General features: G+C 41.7%; 1 protein-coding gene across 1 annotated transcript in view; it reads right to left on the bottom strand.

Annotated features, from left to right (window-relative positions):
• Window positions 1–385: 385 nt before the first annotated feature.
• ARHGEF26 (Rho guanine nucleotide exchange factor 26) overlaps window positions 386–21,649 on the bottom strand; it is a 114,323-nt gene continuing 93,059 nt past the window's right edge. Inside the window, exons 13-15 of the mRNA XM_075004078.1 lie at window positions 5,236–5,303; window positions 4,601–4,705; window positions 386–4,044 (exon numbers count right to left, since the gene is read on the bottom strand). Of these exons, the coding sequence (XP_074860179.1) occupies window positions 3,902–4,044; window positions 4,601–4,705; window positions 5,236–5,303 (316 nt within the window). The 3' untranslated portion in view covers window positions 386–3,901. The remainder of the gene's footprint in view (window positions 4,045–4,600; window positions 4,706–5,235; window positions 5,304–21,649) is intronic.

Below are 21,649 nucleotides of genomic sequence, written 5' to 3'. Positions count from 1 at the left end.
GAGTTACTTCCTGCAGACAGTGTTGTGAACTTGCAGGAGGACAATCCTATGGAGAATAGTTACCCCCTTGTGCTCAGCTCTCTCACCAGGACATGCTATTCCCTCAAGTTCAGGGAGCCCAAATCCCATGTATCTGGGGATGGAGGGAAAAGTATTCCATGGAGCTACTGTTCTTCCCTACGTATGGCTCAGACTTGTATCCCTGTTAGCGGCAAGGTGCATAACGCCCAATTAAAATTATGGCTCTGTCTTAAACAATAAAGACAAAGGTTAAGGTCAGCATTAATTTCAGTAAAAAGGATGACAGCAGGGATTTGCATATGACGTTGACTATTATCATAGTAAAAGTCAAAGCTTTTTATATAAAGTTTTTCAATGCATTTTATTGGATTATTGTCCTATAAGGTCATTGATGTCTATTTCCTGCAGAAATTGTACACAATAAAAGGTAGAAATGGCAACATTTACAAAACATTAAAATGCTTTTCAAAACCTAGGTGTGGAAATATATACAATATAATTAAAAACCTGAATAAAAATTAATGTCTGAATTTATACATTCAGTTACTTTGTTAAACATCTGCTGTATACAGCAGGGTTTTTAATTTGTTAAAAATTAGCAGTATTTTTACCTATGTTACATAAGACTTCATTCAATTTACAAAGATTACAGTATGTTCATTGCTATTTTAAAAGTCCACTTATAAATTAATTCATAAGGGTATATCACCATGTGTCAAACTTCCAAAGCTGGGAGTCCTCAAATTACTTTATACAAAACTGGTCTAGAGTGTAATTGTTACAGGGATACCTTATGAACATTAAAATCTTTTACAATTTTTCAACATATTACAATATATATTACAGCATGCAGCCCCTCCAAAAATGGGGTGAAAATGTTACAAGCGGCAAGCCTTGCTACTGTAAGGTTTTACCTAATTTTTGTGCTGTTTATTCAACCCTGCCAAATGATCAGCTGTGTCTCATAAGGATTAACATATTTATAATACATACACTGTGCAAACCATAACATAGCTAAGGAAAAGTGTCACTGAAAATTGTTTCCTGTTTACAAGTGCACTTTGGTCAGACAACATTAAGTGGCTGTTTCTCCTATGAAATTCTGAAACTAAGTTGAAGATGAAAAATTTGGCCAGTGATGCTTAAAGTGCAATCATGACAGGTATTCCTTAAAACACAAAAGGATAACAGGTTCAGCAGCACTAACAGGAGCTCCGACCGTTTCCTCTCCAGTATCACATGCATGCATGCATCCAATCAGCTGGTCAGGTCACAATTTAGAATGAAAAGGTACAGTTGACAAAACATCATATTACTGAGTATTGGAGAACTCCCTGCAAACCCTCTCTCGTTGCCAGCCTTCTAATCTTCTCCAGTGTAAATTGTGTGACAAAGTGTTTGAGTCAATACTGATGCAGCACTCATACATATTTCCTTCCTGTATCTGCAGTGATCAACAGATAAGGACTGAAGGGGAAGGTATCCTGGAGTTCTGGTCCATTTACCTCTTTGTTCCTTCTTCCCCAATAAAAAACACAGGAAATTCATTTTAGCACCTCTGCTACAGACTTGGGAAGTTAAAAAGCATTCTTCTCTCTCTGCAAAACCTTTGAACTGAAGCAACAAAACATCCTGAAATCTTAGATATGAGCAAAACTGGAATTGAAACGAAAAGATTAATTCATTTCCCAAAGACCAACTTCCTTCTGTATTTTCAAACTAAACCAAGAATTCAGTATTATAACCCTTAACTCTGTGGGAGTGGAAGTTAAGACACAAACTGGTGAAATTCAGATCTGTAGATACTCCTGCAAAAGCATTCATACAGCCAGAAAAATGTGTCTACATTAAATGCCAGCTGCTCAACAAGACACTGTAATGCTACCATAATGGATAATAGTGGGAGCCAAATTCTACATCTCAGCTTGCGCCTGGCTTTCACAGACACCAAATGAACATGTGCTCCAGAGCACAAATGGTTAGTTTATTCTATGCATAAGTAAGGCTCAAGGCAGGCGAGAGGAAGGATATGAGATACTAATGGTTAACCGGAAAGCATTGCCCTAAATGGATGAGGCTTATTGGTTAAGGTTAACCAATAGAGTCTGGATCAGATCCCCCCCCCATCTGCTGTGGGAAGCGGACTTCTCCAGCCCCACAAGACAAGCCAGCCAGAGCACCCATGGTCTGTGGCGGGCCCGGGACGTGCAATAGGCAAGGGAGCTCCAGCCCAGACGGAGCAGCCCCCATTTGTGGTGGGTGGGCTGCCTCCCCCTTCTGATCAGTTAACTGCTTAAACTTAACATTTAACTGCTTAGCTAATTAAATGGGATTTTACCTCACTTCAAAAAAAAGGTGTCTGAATGAGCTGGTGTAGGATGTTAGTGAAATACAGTGTGCAACTGGATAAGCTTGGAGAGAATTGCACCACTGTCAGGCAATCTGATATTCTAATCAGAGATGCAGAGGAACAGCTGCTTGTAATTATGAAGACTATTCAAAAAACAAACAGAACTAGCTGAAACAAGCTAAGGAATCGGACGAGCACAGACTCAGTGTGGCTAGCCCATCCTGCTGCTCATGCTGTTGGGGCGACATTCTCTTTTCACTATGGTAACTCAGCATGAAATAGCTTAATTCTTCTTGAGCTGTAAATCACACTTTCAGCTAGAAGGGTGAACATACTCTAAGGCTGGTTTGTTCTGGGAATGGAGGATGGAGCCTTGGAGACCAAGTTTACCTTCCCACACTATGAAATTTGACTACATATTTCTTGCTCTGAAAAACCCCTCTGACCACTGAAGCAACCCTGGAGAGAAACGAGATCTGAGCTGCTTGAATAGAGGAGATGACATCATCAGCAAAAAAGACCAAGAGAAAACCATTCTGGATTTCCCTCCTTAGCCCCGGAGAACACATTAGCTTTGCTAGTTGAGACTGAGACACTTCAATCACTGTTTATTCAAATGACAGCATCTTTAAAAAATGGTGTGTGTGAAATAAGAAGCCATCACTGGGGAAAAAGAAAACCCGAAGAGCTAAAGGTTTAAAGGACTAACACAAAAGGTAATTAGTGTTATGAAAACCCTTCACTGAGATGTAGACAGAGAGCCACAAAGGAAGAGAGGATCCAACTGAAGGACATACATCTTCTCTGGAGTCTATTGGAGTGGGAGCATGTGCTCACAGGTTCTATTTTAGGCCATGGGAGGGGCTAGAGAGGTACTATTTATCTCTATACATAGGACTAGGAATACAGCACTGCAACTTTCCTTTGAGGAGTGGGAAACCCCTAATTCTTAGTTTGCTGGAGCTTCATGCTTGCAGGTTTATGGGTGTCTGGTGGTCAGCCTCACCACAGGAAACTAAGGTGTAAGTGTTCTTGAAAAAACAAACAAGGAAAAAAAGTGTGAGTGGTTGGACAAGGCTGGGTGAAGAAAATGCACATAAGAGGGAGCGGAGTGGGTGAAGTCAAATGACAGTGAAGGCCAAAAGGTATACGGAGCTGCTTTCCAGAGGCTTACCACTCAGTCCAGGAGGATTCCGAGCAGGTCAGACTTTAGCTCAGGCTAGAACTCAGTTAACATTCCCATACTGTAAAACAAGGAAGAGGGGACTATCTAAAGATCTTGCCCACACTCTGTCATGGGAACTCTAGAAGTTCATTTACCTTTTAAGGACTTTTAATTCAAAAAGCCATCCTGGATACACATAGTGAGCTGCATTTTCCCCTGGCCTTTCCACACCCACACTATTTTTACAAATCTGTGATTCACAGCTCCCACACTACAGCTGTAGTGGGACAACGAGCATAAAATCAAGCCACAGCTGAGGGTCCTTAGTGCAAATCCTGCAGCAAAGAAAACAGAGCTCAGGGGCTCTACACATTTGTTTCAAGTCCAAGCAAACGCCCCATCCGTTCCATGTTCTTCTCAATTGTGGCTTGGCACGTGATTTCCTTGGCACACTCCATTGGAAACCAACCCCTCTCACCATCCCGCAATCGTTCACCTTCATACCAACCTGCAAGGAAGAATAGGGAGGCAACAATAAATAAATGTATAAGACACCCTGTATTGAATACTTACGGAGAAAATCTCGTACACACTGACTCATTTGCATCTGTAATATGGCTATATTTGCTACGAGTAAAGAATAAGGTAGAGACAGGCTCCATTATTTAGAAACATGTGCATGGATTAGGAATAATAAAAATAAGGTAATAAAGATGCATTATATTTGAAAACCACATGTGTACCTTGGATCTCAGGAAATTAGAGGTTGAGGGGTTTTTTGTTCTTTTTTTTTTTTTTTTTTTTTAAGAGAGTAATCAAGTGGGTTAGAACTAAGGATTTCATTCTGCAAAGTGCTGTGCACTCTCAAATCCTGTTAGAGCTCCTGGGAGTTGAGTGCACTCAGCATCTTTGCAGGATATGCCTTCAACATTGTTACTAACAGTTTTATTGTGGTAACAGCCAGGTTGGGCCCCCAAGCATGACTAACTTTTCCATTGCAAAGGACAGTCCCGCCTCATATATTGCGACATTGGCGGTAGCTAACCATAAAAATGTTTACTCACCATCAATCACTTTTTGATAAACCAGAACCACATCAGCAACCTGAAGGGATAGTTCATCCGACTGCTTTGCAGTGTAAGTTCTGACAATCTCTACCTGTGTCAGTGCTGAGGAAGAAATAGGATATACTGAACCATGTGATACATACAAGAAACTGAATCCTTTCCTATTTAAAACTGCACAGAAAAGAGTCACATTAACATCCCATTTTAGGATGTGCCAAAACCAAAACAACCTAAGTAATTTTAGTCATGGAGCACATTAACTTGTTGGTTTCCCACCAGGAGCGCTACACACAAGGATTAATTTGGGTCATACATAAAATTAGCTTGGCATTCTCTACCTAGTCATTAATAGGCAGACACAACTGGTCAAACCAGTGTTAATGAATGCAAGTAAAATAACTCCTTGTCCCAGAAACCCCTTAACAGCAGTTCTTCAGAAAAGATTTGGTAAACTGTATGCCAGGAAAGTCAACAAATGAAGGCTATGCTAAATCAAACAGAAATATGGATATGTGCTTTTCATAAAGAAATATATTGACCCCCTAAGACTATTTACCCTTACAGTCACACTTATTCAAACTACCCACTGCGGGGCAGTATATTTCTGTTTTCATGTCAAGCTTCTCACTTACTTGTCCTGTCTGCATTCTGTCTGTCGCTGTTCTGTCCAAGTGAAGTAATCCAGCGAGCTCTTTCACTCCTGCAAACAGAGACAAATTCATTTTCTAAGACACGTGATCCTTAGAGGGCTACAGAGATCACACCTTTGTCAAAATTCTAGATTTCAATCTTTCCTCTCTCTCTCGTGGAAAGGAACCACGTAACTTTTTTTTTTAGTTGAACTTTATAAATATAGCATGATATATTTCCCTGTAAACACTTTATCATTGACATAAAATGAAACCTATTAAGTAACCAACAATAATGCAGTACAAAATGTATTTCAGTTATACTAATTCTTTTGTCTTATTAAAGGAATCCTCACACAGGCAGATGGTTTAGGCAGCAGGAGAAATGCCACCCACTTGCCTCAATGTAGTTAGCAGAAGAAAATGAATGGCTCCCAAAGTCCCAGGATTTTGCTGATGGCTCTTTAATTTCATAGAATAGGGTGAGACCTTGTGGTTCTTCCAGGCCAAAGTCCCAACCCAGCAGCACCCTCTGTTTCCCTCACATGAGTGGTGGTGGAGGAGATACTAGGATTTGGAGCAAGCTGAGTCCAGAGTGTTTGCTGAGAAAAGCCTACCCCAAGTACAGGTCATGTTGTAAGGTGACTTGTAACGCCCACCTTGGAACCTATTAATGTCTGTTATAGGAGAGAACACATGATGGCGGGTAGTGCCCCTCCCTCATACTAACATTTAATAAAAGTTGCACCCTCCCAATTTATTCCATGCAAGTGTCTGTCCTTACTTCACTGCTGCGTCCGCATCAATGAATTTTAGTAAAAGGTGAGAGCGCTTCTGAAATCTGAAATCAAAATTACTTTTCAAAATAGTTACGTACAGGAAAAAGCTCAAAAACCTTTACATCCCGTGTTTCAAATGAATATGTTCATTAACCTAACAACATGCTCAGACTAATACATCCTTTCAGCATATCAAATATTGTTTTCTCTGGAATAAAATATCAACAGAACTGAAATACAGAAGAGTTAGGGCTGTTTGATATGGTCACCAGAAAAAGGACTTCCTGATTATTAATGGTGGTCAGGCACACCAGAACTAGAGGACAAATGTTTTTTCTCTCAATTTAAACCTGTTGAAAGAATTTGAGGTATTAATTTACAGAGTGATAAAAAGCTGGAATGGACCTCCTACTTAATGTACTTGACTAAACATTAGATGATATATTAATACCATATATTAAATTCAGCAAGGTAATGGGATATTAGTAGGGCTGGTTGAAAATTTTCTGATGAAGCTATTTTTATTGAAATATTGGATTTTCACCTTGTAGTGTGTAGAGGTGGCTGCTCACAGACAGGAGGGGGACGAAACCCTCTCTGAACCCTGGTGGGCAAAGCCCAGAACTGTCCCCTTACCTGACTGGAAGTCAGGGTGTGGGACTGCTGGTGTAAAAGCCCAGCCCAAAAGCGCAATCGGTGCCCAGCCACTGGAGGAAGCACATGCCAGTCCTGAGCTCCCAGGCTGGGAGGTCACTACAGCCCTGAAAGAAGGACAGACAGATGAAGACTGGCCAGGATCCCTGTACCACAGGAAACAGGAGTTTGAGGCTTCTGAACTACAATCATCAGGGCTAAGTCTACACTTAGTAAAAACTTCAAAATGGCCATGCTAATGGCCAAATCGAAGAATACTAATGAGGCGCTGAAATAAATATTCAGTGCTCCATTAGCATGTTGCTGGCCGCAGCACTTCAGAAGTACCACGTTTCACTCGTGGACAGCTTGTGTACACGGGGGTCCTTTTCGAAAGGACCCTGCAAATGTCAATATCAAATTTCAGTGTTTGCAGGGTCCCTGTGTAGACAAGCCGCATGACAGCAAAACGTGGCACTTCCGGCAACATGCTAACGAGGTGCTGGATATTCATTTCAGCACCTCATTAGAATTCTTCGATTTAGCCATTAGCAAGGCCATTTCGAGATTTTTCTTGAGTGCAGACATGGTCCAGGAGGCACTACAGCAATATTTCAGATCAAAACTTTTGGTTTGCAGACAAAAATTTGGGGGCTTGGGGTTTTTTTGGCCCCAAAACAGAATTTTTTCCATGGTCATCTGCTCCCTATCACCTCAAATTTCCAACCAGCTCTAGATGTTTTGTGTTTAGAAAAATACACTTATTTGCTGAAAGGAAGTTTTCCCAGATCCTTCTTTACCCACATAGGCTTCAGGCTAAATTGCAAGGGAATATTTTTATCGTCTCCTGGAATACAGAAACAATTTTAACATTTTTAAAAGTTAATGCTTCACAAATACTCCTTCCTTCAACTAAACTTTTCCATACACAAATGGCTCACAGCATGCTTGTCATCTCCCCAAAGTAAGTTGATCAACAGCTGATCACACTGACAACTGAAAGAAAAAGTGAGAGAAAGGTCCACTGGCTGTAAGATTAGCATTCCATCTAGGAATACGGCATCTTTGTTTCATCACTTGTCATTCTGCACTCGAGGCCTGTTCTATACTAACTTGTGTAGTCATTTACAGCTATGCAAAGGAGTGTAAACACACTCTCTCTGATTTGGTAACATTACACCCTCTTTGCACAGGTGTGAATAAAAACACAAGGTAGGGGACAGTGGAAAAAAACAGACCTTCTCTGTCTCACACCCTGTATACACTAAAGGTATGATTTTAAATCAGTTTAGTTAGATCAATGCAAAGTTTTCTGGACACTCTCTTTAATCAACTTAATTGGAGATATGCATCTGACAGAGCTAGAAGGGACAGCGAGGTCATCTAGTCCAGTCCCCTGCCCTCTTACCAGGACCAAGCACCATCCTTGACATCTATTTGCCCTGATTCCCAGGATGGCCCCCTCAAGGACTGACCTCACAACCCTGGGTTTAACAGGCCAGTGTTCAAACCACTGAGCTATAGAATATGTTGATATGGTTTATGTTATTGAGAAGCAAGTTTACACTAAACCGAAATATGCCGCTCTAAAACTAATAAAAGGCATATACAAAGGACTTTGAATGCATTTAATTTAAATTTGGTTTTAAAAAAATGAAAAACATACTCTACTGAATCACCGATATTTTCCCTTTTTTATAACTATGTTGTAGACTTTTTCATAGGAAAACAATTATCTTTATGGCCTCATCTTTCTTTCCTCTCAGGCAGGTCAGGGAAAGCCAATAACTCAGTATGCTGTAAAAAGAAGCTAACCTTTAAATTAATCTCAGTTCACTGCATCGTACACAGAAAGAACATAATGTGCTATGCTTGGTGCCTGTGCCATTTAGAGGAAAAATGTTTCCAAACTTATTCCAACTATAAAAACAAAGGATAAATATTTTGAACAATGTGCAAAAGCTGAAATGCATTCCTTTCTAGAACGTTCAGACATATTATTCATGTGTGGAAGCCAGTAGAGCAAGCAGGTAAGTTAGGAAATAAAAAAAGATGCAAGGGCCAGTAATTGATTTTCTAATTCTAAGTGACACAATTTAAACAACTGCAGTTGGTGGCAGGAGCATAAACTACCCCATACGAACGTGTAAGAAAGGGACTTTAATTACGTACATAAAAAGCACATTAAGATTTTGATTCACGGCCCTTGATAGATATTCTCTCTTTTGATTCAAGTGGCTGTTCACAGTTTGGGGCCCAGTGCATGTTCCCGTTGGGAGGAGTAATTGGGGACAGTCAGCTTTTCCTTTGATGAAGCTTTGTTTATTTACAAAGTATGCGCAAAGTCCTGTGTCTCTGAACAAGAAGGAATCAAATGGCAGGGAACAGCTTTTCTTTTGCTCACAGCACCAAACACACACTTCTCAGCTTTCTTCCATGTTGCTGCTTTTCAGGACTGGGCTCTCTCACTGGCACTTTTTGGCTTTCCTACATAAAACAATGCTCAGCAAAAGCACCTGGGCAGTCCACTACCCACACCTGTTGATTTCTCCCCTCTCCTAGGCTAGGGGTAGCCAAACTGCGGTTCACAAGCTACATGCAGCTTTTTTATACTGAAAGTGCAGCTTGTGAAGTCCCCCACATTCTGAAGATTGTCACACATGGCTCAGAGGATCAGTAAATGTGGCCACCCCTACATCCTATAAAATATTTAATCATTAAATTCTAAGCTTTCCTACTGTGACGAGGAAGCTGAGGGGGACACTAGGGTGGCTCTGTTTGCCAGTGATTTTCCAATCACACCGATTTCCAGTCTGATATCAAGATCCCCAGTTCAGGAAGCTTCTTTTTGATGTCAGATCCATTCCTGCATCCCTATCATCATTATGCCAGTGGATGAACCAGCAACACTGGCACCAACAAACTGGAAGCAAGAGACACCCATACCCCTTAAGAAACTCATTCCTTAGGGATAGGATGATGATTAAAGATAATCTATGTATGGTCTAAAAACTAAATAAATACTTTGCCATGGTTTTCAGTAAGGATGATAATATGAAACATGGCCATGGAGGTAGAATAGCTGATGGTTATAAATGTATAGAAATGGTAATTGCCACATGTAGCGGGAAACAAAACAAAACAAAACCCCACAACAACCTTCAGTACTTAATTCACACGATAGGGGGAGAAGGAAGGGACTGGGTAACATTCAGAGCTGGCACAGGGGATTCATAGTTCAACAGCAAGGATTTTTACTAACAACATGACTAGATTTATAACAACTAACGACTAGAGCATAGCTAATGCCCTCCTTATATTTCAGAAAAGGGGAGAAGGAAAGTGATCAGGACAATTACAGACCTCAGTGTGACTTCAGTAGCATGAAAGGGTTTAGAACAAACTGTAAATAAAATAATAATGCAGGTCTTGGAGGTAAAGGGGATATTATACAACAAGACAAGATACTGGAAAGATAGTGAAGCAAACTGTTTAACAATCAGTTTCTAAGCCCCTCGAGGACAATAGGGTGATAATGAATACTAGCATGGATTTGTCAAGAACAAATCAAGCCAAACCAACTGAATTTCCTCCATCAAAAGGATTACTGAACTAGTGGATGGGGGAAGCAGAAGACATGATATGCTTTGAATTTATTAAGGCATTTGATCTGTGTTCCCTCTATTTTTTTCCATCCATAGGCAGAATAAATTTTGTTATGTGCATCAAGACATGTGCAGATGTGCACCGCGAATAGAAACACATGCTGCTCGGTGTGGGTGGCTGTGGGTGCTGTGCTAATGAGCTGTGCAGCACCTGAATCTCTCCTGGGCAGCCACACAAGTGCTCACCTTACAGGGAACAGTGCATTTGTTACTGTTCTGCCTAACAATTTCTCTCATAACTGAACTAGAACAATGTGGTCTAGATGAAATAACTATAAGACTATGCTCAAAGAGCAGTTATCAATTGTCTGCTGTCACATTAGGAGGGCCTATCTAGTGGGATCCTCTGGGGGTCAGTTTTGGGTCCAATACTATTTGATGTTTTCAATAATGACATGGATAATGGAGTGTGGAAAGCACGTGTGAACTCTGCAGAGGACACCCAAGTGGCAAGGATTGCTAGCACTTTGTAGAACAGGATTAGAATTCAAAGTGACAGGCAAACAGGAGAATTGGTCTGAATTCAACAAAATGAAATTCAATAGAGAAAAGTGCAAAGCATTTCACTTAAGAGGGAAAAGATCAAAGGGGGGGGAATAACTGGCTATATATTAGTACCGCCGAAAAGAATCCCAAAGTGATAGTGCATCAGAAATCGAGTGTGAGTCAACACCATATTGCAACTGTGAGAAAAGCAAATATAACTTTGAGGTATATTAACGTGTGTTGTTAAGACAGACATAGGTAGTAACTATCCAGCTCTACTTGGCACTGGTGAGGACTCAGCTGGATTTCTGTGTCTAACTCCAGTCACTGCACTTTAGAAAACTTGAGAGAGAGCAGAGAAGAACAGCAAAAATAATTTAAAAAACAGACAACCTGATCTGAGACTAGGCTAAAATACTGGGCACGTTTGGTCTTGAGGGAAAGATGACTGAAGGAAGAAATCTGTTAACAGTCTTCAAATATGCTAAGGGCTGCTATAAAGGGGAAGATGATCAATTGTTCCTCATGTCCATGGAAGGCAGACTGAGAAGTAATGAACTTAATCTGCAGCGAGGGAGATTTATTGAGGAAAAAGTGTCTAACCATAAGGGTAATTAAGCTCTGGAATAGGGTTCCAAGGAAGATGGTGGGATTCCCCTCACTGGAGGATTTTATAAACAGGTTGGAGAAAAAAACTGTCAAGTTTGGTCTAGGTTTACTTGGCCCTGCCTCAGCTAAGTGGGCTGGATTTGAGGACTTCTCAAGTCCTATATTTTTCTGTTCACCTAGTTCTGAGAGAGAGAGAATGTGTGTGTGTGGAGAGAAGTGTCATGCAATACCCACTCCACGAGGCTCTCAAATGTGGCTGGTGCATTACACAAACCAAAAGCCACCTGTTTAAATTGCCCCAAGTCTTGTCCTGCAGTGAAAGCACTTTTCCCCCATTGCTTAGATTGACTTCTACTTGCCAGTATTCACTTCTGAGATCCACGTGGAAACCCAATTAATCCTGCTACAGCACCCAGAACATCATCATCTATTCTTACTAATGGATAAGAATAGTTTAAAAAGTGACTTCATTTAATCTTCTGTGGTTCTCACAGTATCTAGTGCCACCATCCTATTTCTTCACCACGGCTACAGGTTATGCCCCAAGGCTGGCTGAAGGTTCAAATATGCCTTCCTGATGCATTTCCTCCATGACCTGCCTATATTGCCTCTTCTCTTTTTACTCCTGGTAACAGATGAGGTGGCTGCTTAGTGGGTTGTTTTCTCCAACATCAATCCTAATCAGATTTTTTTTTTCATCCATACTGCTATTCCCCAGTTAAGTGTGTATCACTGCATATGAACACCCACCCACCACCATAGGCTCCAGGGCAAGGTCCCAGAAGGGGCAGTGCTTAAGTCAGTCAGCACTTGGAGCTGCTTAGACCACAACACTGCTGCCACCCCCAGAGCTGCAAAGAGTGGTGGAGCAAAACTGCTGCTGTATTTCAAAGGGGTCTGGTAAAACTACCCCCTTTACCTCTCTCCCTCCCTCAGCAGGCCAGAAACATAACATTAGAATTGCCACACTAAAGCAGATCAAAGGTCTATCTAGCCCAGCACCTAGTCTTCGGACAGTGGCCAATACTACGTACCTCAGAGGGAAAGAACGCAGGTGGAAGTGGGACCTCTGTATCCCAGACTTCCACAGCCTAGCAACATCTGTGGTCTGGCTGCAGTACTGATAGGGAAAAGCCAGAGCCATGCTCAGCAATTCCTGGCCTGGCTTCCCAAACTTCTGCTGCATTGCAAATAGCTCTTTTCAGCGCTCAAGCTCAGTGAGAGAAGGAGAGGCGTGGGGACAGGGAGGACACTCAGGGAAGAAGTAGAGCGGCTGCAAAGCCCCACAGACAGGGTCCAGGAGCACAGCTTATGGCTTCAGTTGAAATCAACTACCTACAAATTATTTGTCTCACCTGGGCCATTTCTTTAAATGACATTTCCATAGAGTGACTGAGAGACACTTCTCCTAACACTAACTACAGTTATTAGCCATAATGACATTCAAGCCAATTAGCAGCTCAGCTAATATTTCAGTCATGATGACTTCTTCTTCTAATTCCAGCAGTCCAACAATCAAATTCCAGTTTCTGGATGGGTGCTCTTGCCCCTTTCATTGCCTCAGTTTGAGACCCATTAGATAATTCTGTTTGGAATCACCAGTTTCTTAGATCCTTTATCATGTCTAGCCCAGAGATGGCCAACCAGTTAGAGACTAAGAGCCAAAATAGCTGCGGGTAGGGTGCAAAGCGCCACATATACTTATTTTTATTTATCTGTCTAGATAAAAATATATAATATGTGGCTCAATGCCCTCCTCCTCCCCCAGAGCCAGGCACTCCCAGCCCCCCAGATCTAACCCAATCCTCCACCCCTCCCGCAGAGCCAGGCACTCCCAGCCCCTCCCACTCCTCCAGAAGGAGGCACCCCAGCCCTGTCTCTAACCCAGTCCCCCTCTCTTCTCTTCCCCCAGAGCCAGGTATCTTCCTTCCCTCCCCCACGCTAACCCAATGCCTGGGACTCACTGGAGCCACTGCCGCTGCCACATACTTCTCCCTGCTGGCACTTGGGCGGATGGCACTCCCAGCATGCGGCTCTGGTATTTCATTGCTCAAAGCCACGTGCACCTCAAGAGCCAGCCACACCTGCTGTAGCCTAATTTATGCTTCAGCCTGTGTCAACTGTCCGTGTACATGTCATAGATCCTATCAGTTTTCAATATGCAAACTCCCATTGTTGTTTTTTAGCTGCCCTGATCAAAACAAAACTGTCAAGCTGATCCTTGTACCTCTACAGAGCTACTCATGATGCTGCACCACTCCCGGCAGCTGAGGAGGCTGTGGGAGAACTGGGAGGGAATCCCAAGAGGTGCCGCGATCAGCTCTGGCTTCCCACAGCACTGCACGGTGGAATACACACCTACTGTGCATTGTTCACATGGTTGATAATGGTGCCCCCAATTGGGACAAGATTTGTTAACAGAGGAAGCAAGTGTGAACACCCTTTGGCAACTGTTTTTTTGGCGACTTCTGGGGGTTGACAAAGACTTTGTCAAAAATAAATAAATAAAAAACCATGCAGACAAGGCTTTTGAAATGCAGCACTTTACACCTAAAACACATCTCAGTCATTCAGTGTGGCTTAGTGCACATATTTTTCTTCTTTGATTTCTCCATTTTTAGCATCTAGTCTTAAAAGAGTGTAGATTGCTATTAAATTCTTACCTGGATTCTTCCTCTCAAACTTTGTGGAATTGCTACTTTTTCCCCCTTAGCTACATATAATAAAGTAATTCTTGAATAGTCAAGAAAACAAATTAGTAGAATAGCAATGTTTTACTCAAAATTCCCAAAACTTAAAAACAAAAAACAAAACCACAAGCTTTTTTTTTTTTTTTGTCACAAAGCATGTCATTCCAGAACAAGTCTGAGACATGTTCTAATTACAGTAATGAGATCTTTAAAGAATCATTCACAATCTATTGTTTCTTTCAGAGTTATACTAAACTTTGAAAGCAAATCTAAAACAGTAAAACTTTCCAGCCACGGATATGCCTAGAGCACTGTGTGGTTAATGTTTTAATGTTCCTCCCCTCTCTACTGTCCATTGAGAAAGATAAAAAAAAAACCAAAAAACTTTCCTTTTTGTGGAGCGCAGCATGGATGCTAATGGAATCTCAGACATGATGGCCTCTCACAGGGATTTGTACCAGAGAGAACAAGACATTACTTGTTGCTCTTTTCTAAAACAGAACACTCCCTGAAACAGCTCCAAGAGAGTAAGGGCCATGTCTTTCCCAACAAAACTTCCCTGCTTCCCCATGGGGGTTATGCAAAGTCTTTAACACAGCAATTACAGTTTAAGAAAATGCAGTATCCCGCTTAAGTATCTTCCAAGTCTTGTGGTAAGTAATAGTCTACAAATAATAATTACAAATTACATCCTATCCTTTTAAATTACTCCTAATTTGTGAGTGATTTGCAACAACTACTTCCTCCTTATTGTCCTATAGTCTGAATCTGAACCTAATTTTATAAATTGCTAAGATATTAAAATATTAACCAACAGTTAAGACTGGTATTCTATTACACCAACAAGGAAAAAGATTCAAAAAGAATTAGGGATGCAGAGGAACCGTATGTGTCACTGGGTCAGTTGTGGTCAGCATTATTTAGAAACTTTGGAACTCATTTTGAAAGGAATCTTTAACAGCAACCTCTCTAAAGCCAGCATCATTTCCTGCTTTTCAGCTCACTTTTGGTGGCTTGATTACCCAAAATGCACAAGAAAACGAAGCTCCACAAACAGAAGTGTTTGCAATGTTTGTGAATGCTGTTAGGGAGAGTATGAAAATGGGGCCCTTGACATTCAATTTGCCTTCGAAAAATTCCTTCCTTGGAAATTTTAAAGTACTCATTAGTTACTCCAGAGTCTGGAGCTATTACTGCTCCAAGCTTTTTGGAAAATAGTCACGTACATGCCAAGCTATTGGATGAATAGACAGTCATGCTTTCAAATATGTATTTGCCATTCCAGTTTATTGTATGCACTCATGCTCTGGGTATACACGAGGAATTTTAGTCAGCACATTTCACATATTGTGCTGCCCTTCAAGTATTAAGCTGCACAAGGCAGGAAACATCAGATCAGTTTTTCGGATAGGTAAAACCAACCTAGAAGAGGTGGAGTCAGTGGGCCAGGAGTGGAATCTAGGTGTCCAGAGCCCAAGCCTCTGCTCCAACACTTAAACCAGTGCTGTCAAGTGGCTGGGAATCAGAGCATTCTGGCATTACCTCTCAGTTTGAACACCAAAAAGCAATCACACTTAGCATCTGCTCATGTGCTTTAGTCTCTTTCTGAACAGAACAAAGGAGGTGACTTAATTACCTCCCTCTCCTATTTCTTTAATATCAACACTGCTACTATTCCAGAGTAACTTTTCATAATGCAACACCCCAGCTCTTTTATCCATTTCCTTTAGAATACCTAAAACAGACGATTTTACTGACGTAACAGTTTTTGGTAGCTTTGTCATACATTTAAAATCAAAATTGGGTTTCATTACAATGGCCAAAATGACTCTACATTTAGAGGGTAAAATCTCCAAAAGCAAAACAGCCCTCCAAAAATGGAGATTGAAGTTGTAGCCCAAACTGAATTTTTAAGGCAATCCTTCAAGGAGCAAGAGACATCACGAGAGAAATCACTTCTTTCTGCTACCAGTACATGCAGAGGAGGGCAAAGGTGAAGCGAAAGTAGAGGCCTTACTTGGTTGGATACACAGCGAACCTTACACTTTGTCCTCATTCTCAGACACTTTTAGACCTATTTTTCTCTGCCGTAAACTCCTTCCACACAGAGCTTACTTGTTTCTCTTTTCTTTCATGATTGAAAGAGCTATGGTTATCCAAATTATTAGTGCATGAGCTGCAAAAAGCACTGCACTGGCCTTGCATAGATTTTTGCAGCTGAAGTATTAGCATACAGACTTTTTTCTATTTCAAAAATGCACAAAATCAAGTTGTTAAAAATACCCAGCACCCCAGGATAATTCTTCAATTTAAAGAGACAGTGAAACAAATCAAGACTTTATATTTTCGATTACAACACTATCGACATTTTTTGCACATCTGGACACAGGAAAATGCCTATGTTCCTAGCATGCAATAAACCATAACTGGTAGAACAGAGAACGGGGCTACAGCCCTCCCCAGCAACACAAGACTTCCAGATGTTTTCCCCCCTGCCCTGTACATTGAAGACGACAGGCTTTGGGAATGTCCCTAACAATGTGTGTTCTTCTGCCTCTGTAAAGTCAACTGTTGTACTGCTCCAAGTGTCTCCTTATTTTGTCTGGATGGTAGAGCCGAGCCTGGATGATACAAACCTAATGACACGAAGGCAAATATCCTTGTCATTTTGATGCCGACACACAGTCCAAATTAAATCAAAATTATAACAAAGAACATAAATGGGTAACTAAAGGCGGATGAGAAGATTCCATAGTGCACACTACTTAGAAACATAGTGCACAGCAACCAGCAAGTAATCAGCACTGCAAAGGTTGATAGCGTTCACACATGCTCTGCCTTTTCTTAACATACATTAGCCCCATCAATCTCATTAATCCTTTAAATGTAACAGTCAGTTGCCGCAAATTGTAACTCTCTTAAAGCTGTGTCTACACTTACATTCCTCTTTCGGAAGAGGCATGCAAATGAAAAAATAAAATGCAAAAGAGGCACTGATTTACATATCTGGCACCTCATTTGCATAATCCCTTTCCAAAAGCAAGCAGTGTAGACCGTGCTCTTTTGAAAATAAACCCCATCTTTGATTGCCATTAACTATGGGCATCCCAAACAGTTTGAAGCGGATCAGTTCTTTAATCTCTAATCTATGAGCAACCCCAAATGATTTCACTATACTATGTTCAAATAACTTTGCATACCACTGTATTACAGTGACACAACTGAACAAATCATTTGTGAGAGAGCAATCACTTAACAGCAACCATCAATAGGAGATAACGTTGAGGACAGGAGGTGGAGAAATTATATATATTCCAATAAAAGGTGATTTTAGGAAGAAGAATTATTCAAACTGGAATTTGACTAGGGTTAATAATACTGGGAAAAAAAGGCATTAGGACATTATTTTATTGACCACAAGTGGCCAGGGCAGATACCATACACAAACAGATGGATGTAACAACTGACTACTTATGAACATCAGGATTTTTCTTTCATCTGAACATAAATCAGAACAAAAATAAAATATTTGGATTTTCCCTATTGTAGTGTGTGTTGAAAAGCATCTGTTCACATTTTTCAGTGAAGAAGTCACAAGTAACTAGCCAGTAAGTCAAACCAGTATTTGCAGTTTGCAACAGATTGCTGCATGGGTTCTGTAAGTGCTCCAACATTATGGCTGAAGTCCCCAGCTGTGTAAATCAGCAAGGATTACTAGGTTTCTGAGATATTACTTTGACTGACACAAGGTAAGGATGTGGCCCTCTGACTGGAAACTCCCTTGTGTCTGGGAAATACCAAATGTTTTCCATTTATAAATGCCTTAGTCCAGTGTTTCTCAGCAACTGGTCTGTGAACCAGCGCTGATCCCAGAGATCTTCCTGACACTGTTCAAGGCGGCAGCAAGACTATTCCTGGTATCAAAAAGCTTAAGAAGCACTTCTAGTCAATTCTTCTGGCCATGTGTACATTACCCAGAAGATTGACCCTGAGCAGGTTGATCTTATGGGGTTCAATTTCACATGCCTAGTAGGGATTTGCAAAATTGACCTATCGGGGTTGGCAGTCGACCCCTATAGTCCTAGCTACCGTGAAACGTAAGGGAGGTCAATGGGAGAAACTCTCCCATTGATCTCCCTCAGTGAGGACGACCAGGTAAGTTGATTGCAGATACATTGATTCTAGCTACAAAATTGCTGTAGCTAGAGTTGTGTATTTACAATTTACTTACCTGCCTAGTGTAGGCCAAGCACACTCTTCTGGCAGGAACAGCAACACACAACGACCTACAAAAAACCCTGAATAATTCTTCTCAATTTTGTAAGTACAGGTGCTGTCAAAACGTTAGGTCACCTCTGGTAATTGTTTTAGGGTTGGAGGCAAGATAATCAGTGCATTCCTGGAGTTACTGCCTACCTCGACTTCCCATTCACCCTTTAAAACCACCTAAGACAAACAGGATTTTTCTACACTGGGATTTGAAGCAAGCCTCCCAGCCAGAGTAGACAGACTCATGCTAACTCCAGCCACAAAGGCAACAGTCACATGGCTTTTTTTAAGTGCTGTGCCTTGAGCCCTGCTAACTTGAATTTGCCCCCCTGGACTTGTGCATTCCCAGCTGCAGTGCAGACATAACCATGTTATAATCAGACAGAAGATGTACTGCCCGGCCTATTTTCTGCAGCTACAGAACACAAACTAGAAAGTCATGTTTCACTCTTCTGTGGGGAGCTCACGGAACCTGGATGGAATTACTGACATCAGAATGTTTTGGCGCTGACCAGGATCTGTTGTGGAACATGCTAGTTTGACGCGCAAATTAGATCTGATCGTGTCATTTTTTCCCCCTCCTCTTCTAAATCTACTCCTGCTGTTGTACTCTAGCAGTGCTTGAAGTAACTTCTGTTAGCTGCCTTCACAACAAGAGCTACGTTGTTATTTCTGTGTCTGGAGAGCTGATAATCTCTATGGCACAGACATTCGGATTTCGTGCACAAAGATCCAATACAAGCACTGTGCTCCAGATTTTTCATCATCTAGGATTCTACCTTGTTCACTCAATCGCCCCTCTGCCCCCAGCACACATGACTAATGAGAGCGGAGTTAAGACCCTGGTGGTATATCCCTGCAGTGGTGGGTTAGTCACTACGCCAAAGGGGCTCATGCCCAGAGGTTCCAGCCAACTAGGATGCCTCTGAAGCCTGACCTGCTTCACCCGCCCAGCATATCTTCCAGGGAGTGGGTTGGAGCATGGGAGCCTTGCCCTGTTCCACCTGGCACTTCTTCAGATGCAGGGGATTGCCTCACTCCATTTGCCCAAACTCTGCATCCCAGCAGGAGCACATGGCAGGTGGGGGAAGAAGCCTTTGCACCACAACTCCGCTCCCTGGAAGATATGTGGGTGGAGGCGAAAGCCCCCATGTCCTGACCCTTTGCCCCAGCAGGAGTGGGAAGGGTTGAGGGGACTGCAGGCAGAAAGGTGGTTGAGGGGGCCCACAAACCTGTAATCCACCTCTGCATCCCTAACTCTTAGGATTGAACGTATTTTCTGAATACTAGGTCAAGTTTTAGTCTGGGCTGATATAAAAATTTGTTATTTATCAAATATTTAGTTGTCTCTTAAAAATTATATCCAGGGGCTATAGGGTTTTTTTTGTTTTGTTTTTTGTTTTTAAAATAAAGCTCTATTTATTCTGAGTGAATGAACACAGCTCCTTGCTGAAACACCTCATCTTGTGAGACATCAGAACGGTGTACATGGGCTCAGTCTTGGCTTTAAGGACTGTGCACACCTCTAACATATTTCAGAATCAACACAACAAATGCGATCACTTGCCTTATTAAGGCTGTTAATCTTCAGTCTGGTAACCACCCAAACATCCACAAAGAGGAGTTTGTTCTCACAGACTCAGAGCAATGTAACCAAGGGCGTGCTGTACAGTTTACTCATAAAATGCAGGAATCTATAATTATGAGTCATCTCATGACATGATTTTATCAGACAAACAAAGGCTCATTCTGATTTTTTGGTAAAGAGCCTCTCTCTCCAACAGTGGATTAGCCTACAGCAAACATGAGTGGAAGTTTCTGACCAGATAAAAAATACTTCTAATTTCTCACAGGTCTTTTTTACAAAACATATAAGAAAGTTGTTTGAAGATGTGATTTGCCCAGCTCTCACTATGAAAATTTACTCTTAACACCTGGGGTTAGCACTGGGACTGTGCCTGTGAAGCAACTGTTTCCCCTGAAGTCCAAACCGTAACTCAGTCACAGCGATAATTGAACACCACTATTATCAGCTAGCAGGCATATTGCAGTCTTCATCCATCTCAAGCAGACACATCTCAGAGGCATCTTCCCAAGATACAGAAGGATTATTGGCACCTCACAGATGGGAAAGGCCTGATGATGGAGGAGTGGGAGGGACAAAGTGGACAACTGCCCCTGGGACCATTTGAATTGCTGAGGGGAGGTGGAGAGGAGCCCAGGGCCTCTGTCTGGGCAGTGCTGATGGCTGAATGCCCTAGGCCCAAGCCTTTCTGCCCTTAGCCCTGATCTTTCCGGGGTGCAGAGCCAAGCCCCCCACCTCCCACCTTACCCAGGGATCCACAGTGCCTCTCAGTGCTGCTGGATGGGAAGCACACACAAATCACATTACTAAGTCAGTAGCTGAGCAAAGAATGAAACTTAAGGCTCCTGCCTGTTGGTCCTAGGGTTCTAGCCTATGGACCATGGTGACTCCTCCATGAGTCTATGGCCACACTGAGGATTTTGGAGAAAATCAACAAGATGGTTCTTTGGATCTCTTCTAACTCAAACTTAACTTACAATAAGGGAATAATTCACCAGTCATCTTTGTTGCAGGATAAATTGAGCTCAGCTCCATCTGCATAGCTGCAAATATTTAACCATTTTTTAAGAAGCAAATCTTTAAATGAAGCACGGACAGGTTCCACCCCCATCAGCCTGAAAGCTGAATATAAAATCTGATGAATTGTTTCATCTCCAAGTCAATTTTTAATCCAGAATAGGCAGCAATATCCATGTACACAAAAGTGCTCAAAACATCACACATCTTTCCCCAAAGGATGGGGACCCATTTCTGTCAGTGAGGTATACTGTACATTTATGTTTTTATTGAAGGCACTCCCCTTTTTTGTGTTATTTGTCTTATTCTCCCTTTCCTCACTCCATCCATCTCCATATTTTATTTGTTTCCTCTTTTCTCCAATTTAATTCTATTTCACACTCAAACTCCTTTTGTTTGTAAACTGTCCAAGAAAACCTGTGACAAACCAGGATTTATTAACAGCATTCAGATTGTGCCTGGATTTTACCTAAAGGCTTGCATACGTTTAATTTACAGTGAGCTATGGTGCAACTCTACCCCATACTAGCCTGCCACATGCAAGGTTTCTGTATGAGCGCTGCTTTAAAATGTTCTCTGACTGCAAACTGGCATTGATCAAAGCACACTAATAAATTGTTAGTACACATCCAGAGGGTCCACATGGATAGTTAGTGCATGGCAGGCCAGTGAAGAGTAGATTCA

Source organism: Carettochelys insculpta, chromosome 10 (assembly GCF_033958435.1).
Source record: "Carettochelys insculpta isolate YL-2023 chromosome 10, ASM3395843v1, whole genome shotgun sequence".
NCBI lineage: Eukaryota > Metazoa > Chordata > Testudines > Carettochelyidae > Carettochelys > Carettochelys insculpta.
Note: the sequence above shows the minus strand (reverse complement) of the source record. Positions and strands in the feature narration are given on the sequence as shown.